Here is a 15,127-nt window from a genome sequence, read left to right on the forward strand (position 1 = left end):
GTCTACACCTAAAGATCCTGATGTAAGTGGCTTAAACAGTTACTCTCAAACACTCTATGTCAACTCAGAATCCTGACCAGGAAGTGGTTGCAATGGATGAAATACCTGTTAAAGAATGGGGTAAGATTTGAGTATAGGTGGATCATGTTTTGAGAAATACCTTGGTCAGTGGTTAAAAGCATAGTCTGTAGTTCAATAAAAGTCCAGTTTTGGAACTCAATTGATCATTTACATGCAGTGTAACCTCAGCCAAGTTGCCTAACCTTTCTGAGCCCTGGGTTACTTTTCTGTCAAATGGAGGTATTAATAGCACCTAAGCTGTACTGTTGCATTGGTAAGATTAAATGAACAATACATAAAAAGCATTCAGTAGGAGTAAGCCTCCACGGTGTAAGTAATTGCTATTAAAAGCTTGATTCGTCATGAGTGTGCGCTACAGAATATTCAGCTTAACGGTGTCCATTCAAGTAGTGAACTCTCCTAGAGCATGCATATTACTATTTGAGTTATAACATATTCGTAGTTTCAATGTTCCAGAACTGTGCCTCCGTTGTAAAGTGGATAACTCTGTGGTAGCCCTCCCCATCTCTCCCAATTTCCCTCCATTTCACCTCTTCCCAATCTTTGCCTATGATTCCTCTTAACCAGTGATTTTGATTTGCCAGAAAAACAAAACCAAACTCAATACTGGTTTACCTTTTAAAAGAGCATCTTTATTATTTCCCCAGGCCGATCACAGCCCTGAACAAAAGCATCCGATACACATTGGTCAGTCTGGTGGCTTTGGTACCATGACTGCCTACAGCAGGCAAATGACAGCCACTCACTTGTCACCAAACACAGTGTGAGGGAAGGGGGAGGGCACAGGGGAGCTCTCAGAGCAAACAATCACAAACACACTGTGAAATCGAAAATAAATTACACAAATAAATAGTATAAATAAATAAAAATTTAAGTTAAGAAGAGTCCCACAGCGGCTGTTGGGCGACAACCAGTCCATAGAAGAGGTAGCTGTGGAGGTCACAGGGAGGTTCCCTGCCCCTGCCTAGATTCTCATACCTGGAGACTAGGGGGCTAAGACCCCTTCTAGAGATAAAAATAAAAGTTTTGAAGGGAAAGAGCAAGGTGTTTGGCAGCCCTTTAAGAAGTTCTTTGTTTTCTCTTGGGGGCTCTCAGGCCACAAGAAAAGACTGATGTGGTCTAACTGTGGCCAGAGACTGGTGAAACCCACAACAAAACTCGGACTCACGTGGTGCAGAGAAGACTGGCTTGCAGAGAGCCATGGTGCAGAGGAGGACGGCAAGGGCAGCAGTGGAGACCTGCATGATTCTGAGCAGGTGATGGAATGTGGGCTCGAGTGTCGGCACAGCCAAGAAGGGACTGACCACTCTCTGCTGCCTGTGTCCTCCTGAAGTCTGAAGTCATCTCTCCTTCTCTTTATAGGCAGCCCTGGCAGATGGGGAAACGGAATCTGGGGGTAAGGAGGGAAATTTTTAAGCATAGTGATGCTGTCATGCTGAATGTTACACAACCCAGGGTCCCTGGTGACCACAGGGGCTCAGGATATCCAAGAATAGCATCTCTGAGCGATTCTCTAACTCTCAGCTCTCAACTCATGACTGGTTCTAGCTTCATGGGGAAATGGTTTCTCCTGTGAGTGTGAAAAGGGGTGTGTGTCAACCCAAGGCTATTCTTAGCCGATCCCTTCTCATAAGAACTGGTCTATGAGGCCAGGCATGGTGGCTCACGCCTGTAATCCCAGCACTTTGGGAGGCTGAGGCGGCGGATCGCCTGAGGTCAGGAATTTGAGACCCACCTGACCATGTGGAGAAATCATGTCTCTCCTAAAATTACAAAAGTAGTGGGGCGTGGTGGCACATGCCTGTAATCCCAGTTACTCAGGAGGCTGAGGCAGGAGAATTGCTTGAACCTGGGAGGCAGAGGTTGTGGCGAGCTGAGATCATACCACTGGACTCCAGATTGGGCAACAAAAGTGAAACTCTGCCTCAAAAAAAGAACGGGTCTATGCATGAACTCTCCACTCCCATTTCTTCCCACAGAGATGCAATTCTGCTCCCTCAGCTGCTATAACCACAGGGGTAGGGTTGATGGGCTGATGCTGTGGAGGGCTGCACCACCCCCCCTCCTCCCAGAGGCAAGGAACTGAATGAAAACTGAGGAATAGAAAGCACGAGGTCACGTTTCAGTCATTTGCCTATTAGTCACGGAGTGACTAGGGCGCTGTGTTAAACGCTAGTTGTGGATCATAAAAATACTTCAGAGGTGGGTGTCAGTATGTCAGGTGCCTAGAAATATTTGTAGCCATTAACCTAGAGAAAACATTTATAGGAGGCTGGGCGCGGTGGCTCACGCCTGTAATCCCAGCACTTTGGGAGGCTGAGGTGGGTGGATCATGAGGTCAGGAGATTGAGACCATCTTGGCTAACACGGTGAAACCCCGTCTCTACTAAAAATACAAAAAAAATTAGCCGGGCGTGGTGGCGGGCTCCTGTAGTCCCAGCTACTCAGGAAGCTAAGGCAGAAGAATGGCGTGAACCCGGGGGGTGGAGCTTGCAGTGAGCCGAGATCGCAGCCACTGCACTCCAGCCTGGGTGACAGAGCGAGACTCCGTCTCAAAAAAAAAAAACACTTCTAGGAAAGAGTTCTGTGGAAACAACCCAAATATGGAGCCATCTTCAAACATAAAGACCCCCGACCCAGCATCATTTATAACTCTAAATTCAGCAAAGCTCATTTCTCTCCTTCAGGGGATGATAAATTATCCACTAGGTCATTTATTATTAAGTCCCTAAAATGAATGAAGTGGCATAAATATGCTTATAATGTCAGTGGGTAGAAAAAGCAAGATACAACATTATACAAATTCTATAAAATTTGAAGAAGTGTATATATATATATATATGCCATGCCAACCCTAGGCATGGAAAAAATAAAAAAGTTTGGAAATACATGCCTTAAAGAATGAATAGTACTTAGGTCCACGGTGATTTATTTTCTTATTTTTTCTTTTTCTGAATTTTTCTCACTTTATTTAGTGAGACTTTATTACCTTCTTGGTCAGCCCACAAATTTATGAACTAATTTTGTTTTAGAACATTTCCAGCATTACTGGCTGAAAGTGGATTGTGGTCAGTTGTTTAATCTGAAAGAAATTATTGATAAATACGCTAAAGTTTCTGTTCAATGGCCTTTGCCAAAATGAAGTCTTGATTTGCCATTTATTTGAATCACTTTAAGGATCCTATACCATACTTACATAAATCATGCCAAACTGAAGCAGGTTTTTCCTTATTCTTTTCAATACATAATTTCAGTGGTGTGGAAGGGTCTCTACCTTCTCAGCCATATTATATGCTTTTTAAAATTTTTCCATACTTTATTATTTTATTCTTTCATAATCAATCAGCATACCTCATTTTATAATGAGAAACAGATTTAGTTGGTTTTAATGATCTTTGTTTCTGAGATGCCCCTGGTCTCGTGGGGGCAGGTAGAGTATGTGAACAGGTAATTGTAACACTTAGCAGAAAGTGCTAAGACTCCTAGTAGAAAAAGAAATGAAAGCTCAGAACCCCACGAGGGGAAGAAGTGACCTTCCACCAGAGGGTTGGGGAAGCTTCATGGAAGGGATGGAACTTTAGTTGTGTCTGGATAACTGCCCGGGATTTAGGCGTCTATAGGTGGGTGGGCAGTGGAGGCCCAGCTGAGGCAGAGTCCTGGGTGTGACATTGTGGGCTCAGAGGAAAGAGGGGGTGCTTCAGTGGAGCTGCAGAGTGGTGGGAGCAAATACGGACAATAAAGCTAAATTGGGACCAAACCAGGACAGGCCTTGAATTCCCCGCAAAGGGGTTAGAGTTGATACACTTGATGCTGGAGAACAATGGAGGACAGAAGCCAAGTGGGAGTACGCCTTTGGAATTCTGTCCTTCCTAAGTGTCTGTAGAGTTAGGTCTTTTAATACACATGAGCTCTGTTTCCATCCCACCCCAATGATGGCTAGTGCCAGTCCTGAGGGAGGAGAAGCAGAGGCAAGATCAGGGGCCGTGGTAGGTTTCACCGGAGCTTTGGCATCCACGTGTCTACCCCTATTGCTACCAGTTCCAAATAAAGGTATCTCTGTCACTTGTTTCATTAGAAACCTACATCACAGGCAATGCCTCCTTCTTACGCCACACTCTGCCTCCCAGCTCTCGGTTGATACCCCAAATTGCATTCCCTCACTCACTTCTTAGGGGAACCCCCTCCATACCCATGATTCCGTTTCTAGAGCTGGCTTCTGTGAGTTGCGGAGGGCGAGAAAAGGAAATGGAAACTGCTGAATCAGTCAGTGTTCTGGTTAGGGGCATCCTCTGCCTCTGTGATTACTGCACAGTGTGTTCTATTAGTTATCTACGTAATTTGCTCTTCAAAAATCTAGACCATGTCCAGTTGATTTTATTTTAGTTTATTTTTCTCAAGAAATTTACAGTTTAATAAAGGCAACGTGGAAGTTTGGAAACAAGCTTTTATTTCGTGCTAACAATGGATTAGCAACTACACAAATTTTAGTTCTAGCAACTACACAAATTTTAGTTCACAATAAGTAATATTTATTGAGTGACCTCCATGTGCCAATTTCCATAATTTACATGTTTGAACTGTTACTCTTCAAAACAGCCCTATGATTTAGTTACCATTATACTTTCTCAGTTGAACAGGTGAAGAAACCAAAGTAAATAGAGGTTAAGCAATTTTCCTAAGGCCATAAAGCTGATGACTAGCAGAGCAGGGATTCAAATCCAGGTAGTCTGACTCTAGGTACCACACACTACACGTCCTGTACCACACTTATTATATTTGATCCTCACAGCAATCCTATAATGGCAGATTTTTTAGAGTGTCTTCTCAGATCGTAAACCAACGTCAGACCATGTCTTGTTGGTTGATTTAAACCAAATCCTAGCACATGATCATTATAACATGATAAGCCTCCAGACCTAGTCTCTATCTCTTATTGTGTTCTTTTTAATAAAGTGATTTATTGAATATATAAGTCTATCTCAGTGTTTATATATTTGTAAGACTTTCTCTATCAATCCCCAAACCAGGACATATACCCCTTTGCCATGTGTTTTTGCTTGGAGGGAAATATGGTCGCACACATAGCATGTGCCTAATTTATATACCTTGAACGAATAATGTAAGGGAGATGCAGGATGGGGTTGAATTGGGAGTGTCTTAGACATTTCCTGGGTGGTAAATTGATGTTCCCAGTTGAAATAATGAACCTGGAGTCATGCAGATGGAATTGGTCAGTTTTATATTCCACTGTCTGCGTTAGTTACCAGTGTATCCCCAGCGACAACCACAATGCCTGACATATAGTGAAGCATAAAACCTATTTGATGAATAAACACTGATTTGACTAACAATATGTGTTATGCCTGAACTCTCACTATGGATTTCAAATAGTAATGGGAAGGGTAGGATAAGAAAGGCCATGGTGAGTGGGAGAGGGGAGAGGATCAGGAAAATAACTAATGGGTACGAGGCTTCATACCTGGGTGATGAAATCATTTGTACACCAAACCGCCATGACACAAGTTTACCTACGTAACAAACATGCACATGCATCCCTGAACTTAAAGTAAAGGAAACACACACACACAAAGAGAATCAGGAGAGAGAGTCAGAAGTGTGATAGGTCTCCAGAGCCAAGGAAGAATCTTTAAATAAAATGAGAATTGAAGCCAGGCATGGTGGCTCCATGCCTGTAATCCCAGCACTTTGGGAGGCCGAGGCAGGCAGATCACCTGAGGCCAGGAGTTTGAGACCAGGCTGGTCAACATGGTGAAACCCTGTCTCTACTAAAAATACAAAAAATTAGCTGAGCGTGGTGGCACATGCCTGTAGTCCCAGCTACTCGGGAGATGGAGGCAAGAGGATCACCTGAACCCAGGAGGTTGCAGTGAGCCGAGATCACACCACTGCACTCCAGCCTAGGTGACAGAGGGAGACTCCGTCTCAGAAAAAAAAAAAAAAAAAAAAAAGAGACAGAATTGAGAGTCCCAATAAAGATACAATTTGGAACAGAAATGTAAATTAAACTTATGGAAAGAAGTTTTCAGTAACTTGGATCTAAAAGGTTATGATTTACTTTAAAGAGAAGGAAAGGAAGGGAAGGGAGGAGAAGGGAGGGGAGGGGAGGGGAGGGGAGAGGAGAAGGAAAGGAGGCATGGTGTCACAGTCTTGATCTTTGGCAAACTGACCACCGAAGATTCCTCAGGTGGTGGTGACAGAAAGTAGCCAGCAGTCCACACCGTGGACTCTTCAGCATGGAGGGATTTGATTTGTGTCCCAGCGTTCCGGCTCATTTCAGCCTCTGTGAGGCCCCACCTCAGTTCAGCAGAGCGTCCCAGTCCAGAGTGCAGGGTATCCTGGCTGAGCAGTTTGTCCTCTGCGGTGTCTTTGCTTTGCACTGCTCGGCTTGCCTCCCCACTGTGTGCTGCTGCCCATGCTCTCTAGCGTGGGGCATTGCTTTCCTTCCAGATTCTGGCCCCGAGGCTCCACTTCCCCACGTGTCCCCCTCTGTTAGCTGCTTTGGCAGCAGGTGCCCCAGGGATGGGTTCACTGATGATGACACCCTGTTCGGCCCAGCTTTGGCCTCCTTTTCTCATATGTGGTCTGCGTGGTCAGATTGCAGCAGGTGTGGGCCTTGCCTTTCCTGCAGGCAGAAGCAGCAGCCTGGAGTCCCCTGTCTTGCATCTTAGACAGACAATGTCTCATTGACACAGCCCCCTCTTTCCACAGCCAGCCCCTTGTTTCCTGTCCCGAGTCCTTGTTATTTTCTCTGGCCATTTCTTGCATGTGTGCAGTAGGTCAGGGTGTGTGTCTTGGTACTGGATCTGATCCCTCTCCCGGTCCCTTCCCCTTTTCCATATTTTCTACACAATAAAAAGTGCCTCTTCCTATCAATATTCCAAGCTGGAAAGCCAAGAGTCACCCTTGTCTCCTCTTTCTCTGTCATCTCCTACACCAATTCAATCGCCAACTCTAGTCTACGTTCAATTTTATGTGCATCTGCCTCTCACCACTCCCACTGCCTGTCAGGTTCTTATGGTTTCTCACCATGACAACTAGAGGAGGGTCCTAGCAACAATTTTTTCTTTTCTTATTTATTTATTTAGAGACAAGGTCTCACTCTGTGGCCCAGGCTGGAGTGCAGTGGCTGATCTTGGTTCTCTGCAACCTTGGCTTCCCAGGCTCAAGCAATTCTTGTGCCTTAGCCTCCCAAGTAGCTGGGATTACAGTCATGTGCCACCACACCCGACTAATTTTTTGTATTTTTCGTGGAGATGGGGTTTTACCATGTAGGCCAGGTTGGTCTTGAACTCCTGGCCTCAAATGATCTGCCTGCTTTGGCCTCCCAAAGTGCTGGGATTACAGGGGTGAGCCACCATGCCTGGCCTAGTTTTGTCTCTTTTTAATCTATCCCACGATACAGCATCCAATATAATTTTGCTAAAGCTCAAAATCATTCTCTGTTTCTCTCCTTTTAAAATCTTGCAAACATTCTACATCATTTCTGGCATGAAATGGAAGCTTCTCTGTAACTTGACCCCTGTTTACCTCTTTGCCTTCGAGGCTTGTAAGTTTGTTATATAGGTAAATTGCGTATTGCGGGAGTTTGGTGTACAGATTATTTCATCACCCGGGTAATAAGCATAGTATCCGATAGGTAATTTTTTAAATCCTCTCCCTCCTCCCACCCTTCACCCTTGAGTCAGCCCCAGTGCCTGCTGTTCCCTTCTTTGTGTCCATGTGTACTCAGTGTTTAGCTTCCACTTATAAGTGGGAACATGCAGTATTTGGTTTTCTGTTCCTGCATTAGTTCACTTAGGATAATGGCCTCCAGCTCCATCCATGTTGCTACAAAGGGCATGATCTTGTTCTTTTTTTAATGACTGAGAAGTATATATACCACATTTTCTTTATCTGGTCTATCATCGATGGGCATTTAAGTTGATTCCATGTCTTTGCTATTGTGAATAGTGTTGCGATGAAATACATGTGCACATGTCTTTATGGTAGAATGATTTCTATTCCTTTGGGTATATACCTAATAATGGGATTGCTGGGTCAAATGGTAGTTCTGTTTTAAGTTCTTTTAGAAACCGCCAAACTGCTCCCCACAATGGCTGAACTAATTTACATTTCCACCAGCAGTGTATAAGTTTTCCTTTTCTCTGCAACCTCACCAGCATCTGTTATTTTTTGACTTTTTAAAAATAGTCATGCAGACTGGTTTGAGACAGTATCTCATTGTGGTTTTGATTTGCATTTCTCTAATGATTAGTGGTGTTGAGTATTTTTTGTATGTTTATTGACCATGTGTGTGTCTTCTTTTGAAATGTATGTTTATGTTCATTGCCCACTTTTTAATGAAGTTGTCTGTATTTTGCTTGTATGTTTGTTTAAGTTCCCTATAGATTTCAGATACCAGACCTTTGTCAGATGAATAGTTTGTAAATATTTTCTCCCATTCTGTACGTTCTCTTTACTTTGCTGATAATTTGTTTTGCTGTGCAGAATCTCTTTAGTTTAATTAGATCCCATTTGTCAGCTTTTGATTGTGTTGGAATTTGCTTTTGGCATCTTCATCATGAAATCTCTGCCAGATCCTATGTCCAGAATGGTATTGTCTAGGTTATCTTACAGGATATCATATTTTTTATAGTTTTACAGTTTTTGGTTTTGCATTTAAGTATTTAATCCATTGTGAGTTGATTTTTATACACAGTGTAAGGAAGGAATCAGTTTCAATCTTTTGCATATGTCTAGCCAATTATCCCAGTATCATTTATTGAATGGGAAGTCCTTTCCCTATTGCTTGTTTTTGTTAACTTTGTCAAAAATCAGATGGTTGCAGGTATGCAGCATTATTTCTGAGCTCTCTATTTTGTTCTATTGGTCTATGTGTCTGTTTTTGTACCAGTACCATGCTGTTTTGGTTACTGTAGCCCTGTAGTATAGTTTGAAGTCATGGCTCCTTCTTTTTACTCTTCTTTTTTTTTTTTTTTTTTTTTTTTTTGATACGATGTCTCACTCTGTTGCCCAGGCTGGAGTGCAGTGCAGTGGCACAATTTCGACTCACTGCAAGCTCTGCCTCCTGGGTTCACACCATTCTCCTGCCTCAGCCTCCTGAGTAGCTGGGACTACAGGCGCCTGCCACCACACCTGGCTAATTTTTTGTATTTTTAGTAGAGACAAGATTTCACCATGTTAGCCAGGATGGTCTCAATCTCCTGACCTCGTGATCCACGCACCTTGGCCTCCCAAAGTGCTGGGATTATGGGCTTGAGCCACCACTCCCGGCCTACTCTTCTTTTTTCTTTCTCAGAGAAGAGTGGGGTTAGGGGTGAGCAGGCAGGTTAGAGTAGTAGAGCTAAAGGCAGATAGAGATCCATCCAATTATCCTCATTCCCCTCATTTGCCCAACTTCACACACTCCTGTATTCAGGGCCTTTGTAATCTTCTGTACAGGTGCCCAGCAGCTGTCAAAGCAGCCAAGGCTTAACATAAGCACAGGCATTCCCTATGGACTGGTTGGGACACACCCACATTCTTAGTTTACATATTTTGTCTGTAACATAGATAAACTCCTTACTACGTATACAGTTCTGTTTTGTTTTGCTTTGCTTTGTTTTTGAGATAGGGTCTTGTTCTGTCACCCAAGCTGGAGTGTAGTGGCAGAATTACCACTCACTGCAACCTGGACTTTCCTGGGCTCGGGTGATCCTCCCACCTCAGCCTCCTGAGCAGCTGGGACTGCAGGTGTGCATCACCACTCCAAGCAAATTGTTTTTGGTATTTTTTTGTAGAGACAGGGTTTTACCATGTTGCCCAGGCTGGTCTCAAAGTTCTGGGATCAAGCAATCCACCTACCATGGCCTCCCGAAGTGCTAGATTACAGGTGTGAGCCACTGCACCCAGCTCAATCCTGTTTTTATACTAGAAGAACATTCTCTATCTGGGTCTTCCAAACTCGATTCTTACTGGTTTATATGTCCTGTTCTTTTGTTGGTCCAAGAAAATATCCTGAAATCTTTATTTCTCCTCCGTTCCCTCCTTGTTCTAGGACAGACTAGCCCTATCTCTTTCCTGAATTAAGTTTGAGTACAATCGGTCTTTGAGTGTGGAATAGCTCCTAGCAGTCTATCAGTCAGCGGTTTCTCTTTGTGGTCACACTCTATTTTTATTCTGGAGACTACAGCATGGAAAGAAAATGGACTTTGGAGTCAGATGAATCTTGATTCAGATCTTGGCAGTGCCACTCATCAGCTCTGTGGCACTGAGCACATCAGTGGACCACTCTGTGATCCTCAATTTTCTTATCTGTAAAATGAGATGACACACCCCTGCTCAGGGCTATGGTCGGATTAGAGATGATATGTGTAAGACAGCTTTCCCAGTGCCAGGTACACGTTAAGTGTCCAATAAGAAGATACAAATGTTGCTAAGTCACCCCACTGGATCCCTCTGCACATCCAATGCTGGACTCTTCATGCCCAAGGAAACATACAGGACACAAAATTCAGTGGCACTCAGTTCAGCAGAAGAAGGCACAGGAAGGGGATCGGGGGGGTCCTGGCTCCCCCTTTGTTCTTGGGGCCAGGCTTGTGGCCAGCCTGGAAAGACTGACATGAACCCTCCAGCATCTGGGGGTGCCAATCACCAAGAGCAGCACAGTTCTTGTCTACAAGTCACTTAAAGCAGGTGTGAACATTTCATCTTTCCTCTGTGGTTTGCAACTCTCCCCCCAGGTCTCGGTCACTTCCTTTGGTTGTACCACTTCCCTTTTCTTCTAGCCTGCAGTTCCCTCATCTTTCCTCTATGATGACATCACCCTGGGGAAGAGAAGCTGAGAGGAACTCCTCACTCAGCTAGCTTCAGGAGCCACGACATCATCTCTACCATGGAAATTCCGCTCACTCTCCTGAGCCCCACATTTGTCCCAGGCCTCGGAGTCTCTATAAAGAGAGATTCCCAACTCAGTATCAGCACAGGACACAGCTGGGTTCTGAAGCTTCTGAGTTCTGTGGCCTCACCTCTGAGAAAACCTCTCTTCCACCAACACCATGAAGCTGCGCGTGACTGTCCTGTCTCTCCTCGTGCTAGTAGCTGCCTTCTGCTCTCCAGCACTCTCAGCACCAAGTAAGTCTACTTTCGCAGCTGCTGTTTCCAGAGCCAAGGTGTAGGCAGAGTCCTTTTTTCTAGTTGTGGCTGGTCAAACAGTGGGATCTGGGGATGGGACAAAAGGCAGCTAGGAAGATTGCCACGAAGTCTGCACTAAATGTAGAGTCTAGTAGATATTCAATAACATTCAAGTTCCTATTTTCTCAAGAATTAGCAACTAGCAGAGGAAAAGGATGGGTTGGAAGTCAGACTGTTGAACTGGCTCTGCCTCTAATTACTTGTTCAAGCAAGCCCCTGTCCCTCTCTGTGCCTTGGTTTTCCCATCTGTCACATGAAGGGAGTGCGATGTGTTCTGAGACTGAATCCAGTTCCAATCTTCTAGGTTTATTTCTTGTTCTTGTCTGAAGATCCACTATTCAGAATAAGACTCCTGCTCAGGTTAGGTGGGAATAGATACAAGGGACCGTATTTGTGGTTCCGGTAGCTCCACAGGGATGCTCAAAGAAGACACAAAACTAGAAACCAAAATAAACAGCTCCTATGTGCAGTGTTGATCTCACCCTGGCCTTTCCTTTCAGTGGGCTCAGACCCTCCCACCTCCTGCTGCTTTTCTTACACCGTGAGGAAGCTTCCTCGCAACTTTGTGGTAGATTACTACGAGACCAGCAGCCTCTGCTCCCAGCCAGCTGTGGTGTGAGTATCAACCCCTGGGCTGCTCTGGGAGGCAAGGGGGAGGGCTGGATTTTAAAGGGGGCCTGTTTTGGGGAGGGACTGATTGAGCAGTGGGGAGGCAGCTCTCAGGGCTGAAGCCTTCCCTGAGAGCAGTGAGGACACAGATCATGAACTCATTTTTCAAGTGTTGAAGGCAGCTGAGCAGGAGCCGAGAGAGAAGGGGGTTCCTGGGGAGGAAGTTAACCAGAGGACAGGAAAGCAGGGGAAGTCAGACAGCTCACATGAGATAGGGACTGATTTCTCAAACCACGCTAGAAAGACATGTGGAAAAGTCACTGCCAGGCTGGCAGGGAATAAGGAGATCTATTCATATTGATTGCAATGCCCACTGGTTCCTAATCTGGGAAACCCCTGGGGCCCACAGCTAACTCCAGTGGGTGGAAGTTACAGGGAGTCTGGTTCCAGCGCTGCCCCAGGAAGGATCCCATGCACCAGAGCTGCCCACATGGACCATGGTCAGGCAGAGGAAGATGCCTACCCCAGGCAAGGGAAAAAGCCAAATGACCTCAAAGGTCTCATGGGATTCTCATCTGTCCGCTCCTTGTTCTACAGATTCCAAACCAAAAGAGGGAAGCAAGTCTGCGCTGACCCCAGTGAGACCTGGGTCCAGGAGTATGTGTATGACCTGGAACTGAACTGAGCTGCTCAGAGACAGGAAGTCTTCAGGGAAGGTCACCTGAGCCTGGATGCTTCTCCATGAGAGGCATCTCCTCCATACTCAGGACTCCTCTCCACAGTTCCTGTCCCTTCTGTTAATTTAATCTTTTTAATGTGTCGTGTTATTGTATTAGGTGTTATTTCCATTATTTATATTTGTTTAGCCAAAGTGTCTCCTATGGAGATGGTCCACCGTCACTGTTTCTCTGCTGTTGCAAATACATGGATAACACCGTTAATTCCATGTGTTTTCATAATAAAACTTCAAAATACAATGCAGACAGTTTCTTTGTGATTTTAATTTGATTTGGGGGTAAAAGGAATTGCCTGGTACTATCGGAGGGGCAAACTACAGTTTCCAAAAGGAATAAGAATGAGCAATTGCTGCATCCTTAATATGAGCTTTGGGCTGAGCACTCTTCATACATCTCACTGCGTACTTTCAACAAGGGTTTTAACACCCTTATGAAGTAGGGAGTGTTGTCCCCAGTTTCACAGTTAAGGAAACAGAGGCACAGAGAGGTGAAGTGACTTGTTGAGGCTCGTAGGTTGACTTGGGGAGTGTCATGAAAGAATGCCCCAAAAAAGGAGGTTATCAATTCAACATCTTGAGGGAAAGTTGTAAACAGGGGAAGAAGCACAGCAAAGGGGGGAAGGAGAGTGAGAAAAGTGTCTTCATCATCTGATTATCAGCATAACACTGGGAAAGTCATCTTGCCTTATTAGACCTCAGTGTTCACACCTGTGAAATGGGGATAACATTAACCATTTCAAAGGGCTGTTGTGAGGTGATATGTAAAGCACCCGTCATGGGACCAGGCACCTGGAAGATTCTCTCCTTCCTTCTGTGAGCTTCAGCCTTTTCACTTAAAATGGACTTAGCAGTTATCAGGGTCATCATGAGGATTAGATTAGTTAGTTGACGGATCAGCACTCTAAAGCCCAAGCTACTGTGAAGAGTTGTCATGAGGACAGAAGGATGGAGGTCTGTTTCTTTTTTTTTTTTTTTTTTTTTTGGCAGAGTCTCGCTCCTTCGCCCGGGCTGGAGTGCAGTGGCATAATCTCAGCTCACTGCAAGCTCCACCTCCTGGGTTCATGCCATTCTCCTGCCTCAGCCTCTGGAGGAGCTGGGACCACAGGCGTCCGCCACCACGCCCAACTAATTTCTGTATTTTTAATAGAGACGGGATTTCACCTTGTTAGCCAGGATGGTCTCGATCTCCTGACCTCGTGATCCGCCCGCCTCAGCCTCCCAAAGTGCTGGGATTACAGGTGTGAGCCACGGCGCCTGACCGGAGGTCTGATTTTGTTTGGAAGTGTTGCAGGAGTAACCTAAAGCCACTTCTACTTAATTATCCTTCAATCAGAACTGCCTATTCCATGGGTCAGAGACAACACGGCTCTGAAACAGAATTACATGCACAATAAAACCTCAGGACATAGACTCGTGGTCTACTAAAGCTAAAAGGAAACTTTAGACCATCTGCTCCAACTCTCTCATTTTATAGAAACTGAGGGCCAAGGCCTGGGAAGTAACTTGCCACATGTCACTCAGCGAGTGCATAGCAGAGCAGGACCCTGGCCAGTGCCAGCTCCCAGGCTTGGGCCCTTTCCTGTACACCTTCCCTAGTGACACACCTCTGTGGTCCTCAAAAGGAAGACCGGTCGAGTAAGGACAAGGCCGAGACTACCTTGAAAATCCTTCGAGTGTTCTTAGTCCTATGCAAAAGCAGAATTGGGGCCCTGTACTTCTCTGGGGTCAACAGACACAATTCCCTTCCTGTTCTGCCCTTAGTCACTTCTGTCATTCCAGAGCCCCAGTGGAAGCCTCCTTCAGATTCTGCTGGGACTGAGAGAAGGAGGTTAGGGGCAGAGCTCATCCAAAACAGGTGTGAGGAGAGGCTGGCAGTGAAGAATGTGCCTGGCCATAGTTTCTGCTTTCATTTGCCTGGATCTGAGCTGTCCAATATGTTAGCCACTGGCCAAAGTGGCTATTTACAATTTCAGTACATTTAATTAAAATGAAATAAAATTTAAAATTTAGTTCCTGAGTCACACTATCGCATTTCAAGTGCTCAGGAGCCCTTGGTAACATGGCTAGTTACCACGTTAGACAGCACGGATTATGGACTTTCTGTCCATCATCACAGAAAGTTCCGTTGGAGGGCAGTCTCCTAGAATATTCTCAGAGCCTAAAGAAAGTGAAGGGAGGGGCAGTTGGGATGGCCTGTAAGATTAGGGTGTGGATTTGGAGAAAAATATACAATTCTATTATAAGGGGATGGGATGGGAGAGAGAATGGATGACCCCAAGCCAGAGACAAGGTATAGATCACTGTGGTAGCTGAATAATGGCCCCTAAGACATCCACATCCTATTCCCCAGAACCTGTCAATGTCACTTTATGTGGCAGAAGGGACTCTGGAGATATGATCAAGTTATGGATCTTGAGATGAGTGGTTGCCTTGAATTATCTGGTCAGGCCCTAATGTAGTTGTAAATGTCCTTATAAGAGGGAGGAAGAGAAAAATGTGGCAATAGTG

At 45.0% G+C, this 15,127-nt stretch overlaps 1 protein-coding gene across 1 annotated transcript; it reads left to right on the forward strand.

Annotated features, from left to right (window-relative positions):
- The first annotated feature begins 10,512 nt into the window (after positions 1-10,512).
- LOC140708627 (C-C motif chemokine 4-like) lies at positions 10,513-12,863 on the forward strand. The gene is made up of 3 exons (XM_073004833.1): positions 10,513-11,214; positions 11,775-11,889; positions 12,481-12,863. Exons 1-3 carry the CDS (start codon positions 11,139-11,141, stop codon positions 12,566-12,568), a joined length of 279 nt encoding a protein of 92 aa, XP_072860934.1. The 5' UTR covers positions 10,513-11,138; the 3' UTR covers positions 12,569-12,863.
- Positions 12,864-15,127: the final 2,264 nt, after the last annotated feature.

This window comes from Chlorocebus sabaeus, chromosome 16 (assembly GCF_047675955.1).
Source record: "Chlorocebus sabaeus isolate Y175 chromosome 16, mChlSab1.0.hap1, whole genome shotgun sequence".
In the NCBI taxonomy this organism is placed as follows: Eukaryota; Metazoa; Chordata; class Mammalia; order Primates; family Cercopithecidae; genus Chlorocebus; species Chlorocebus sabaeus.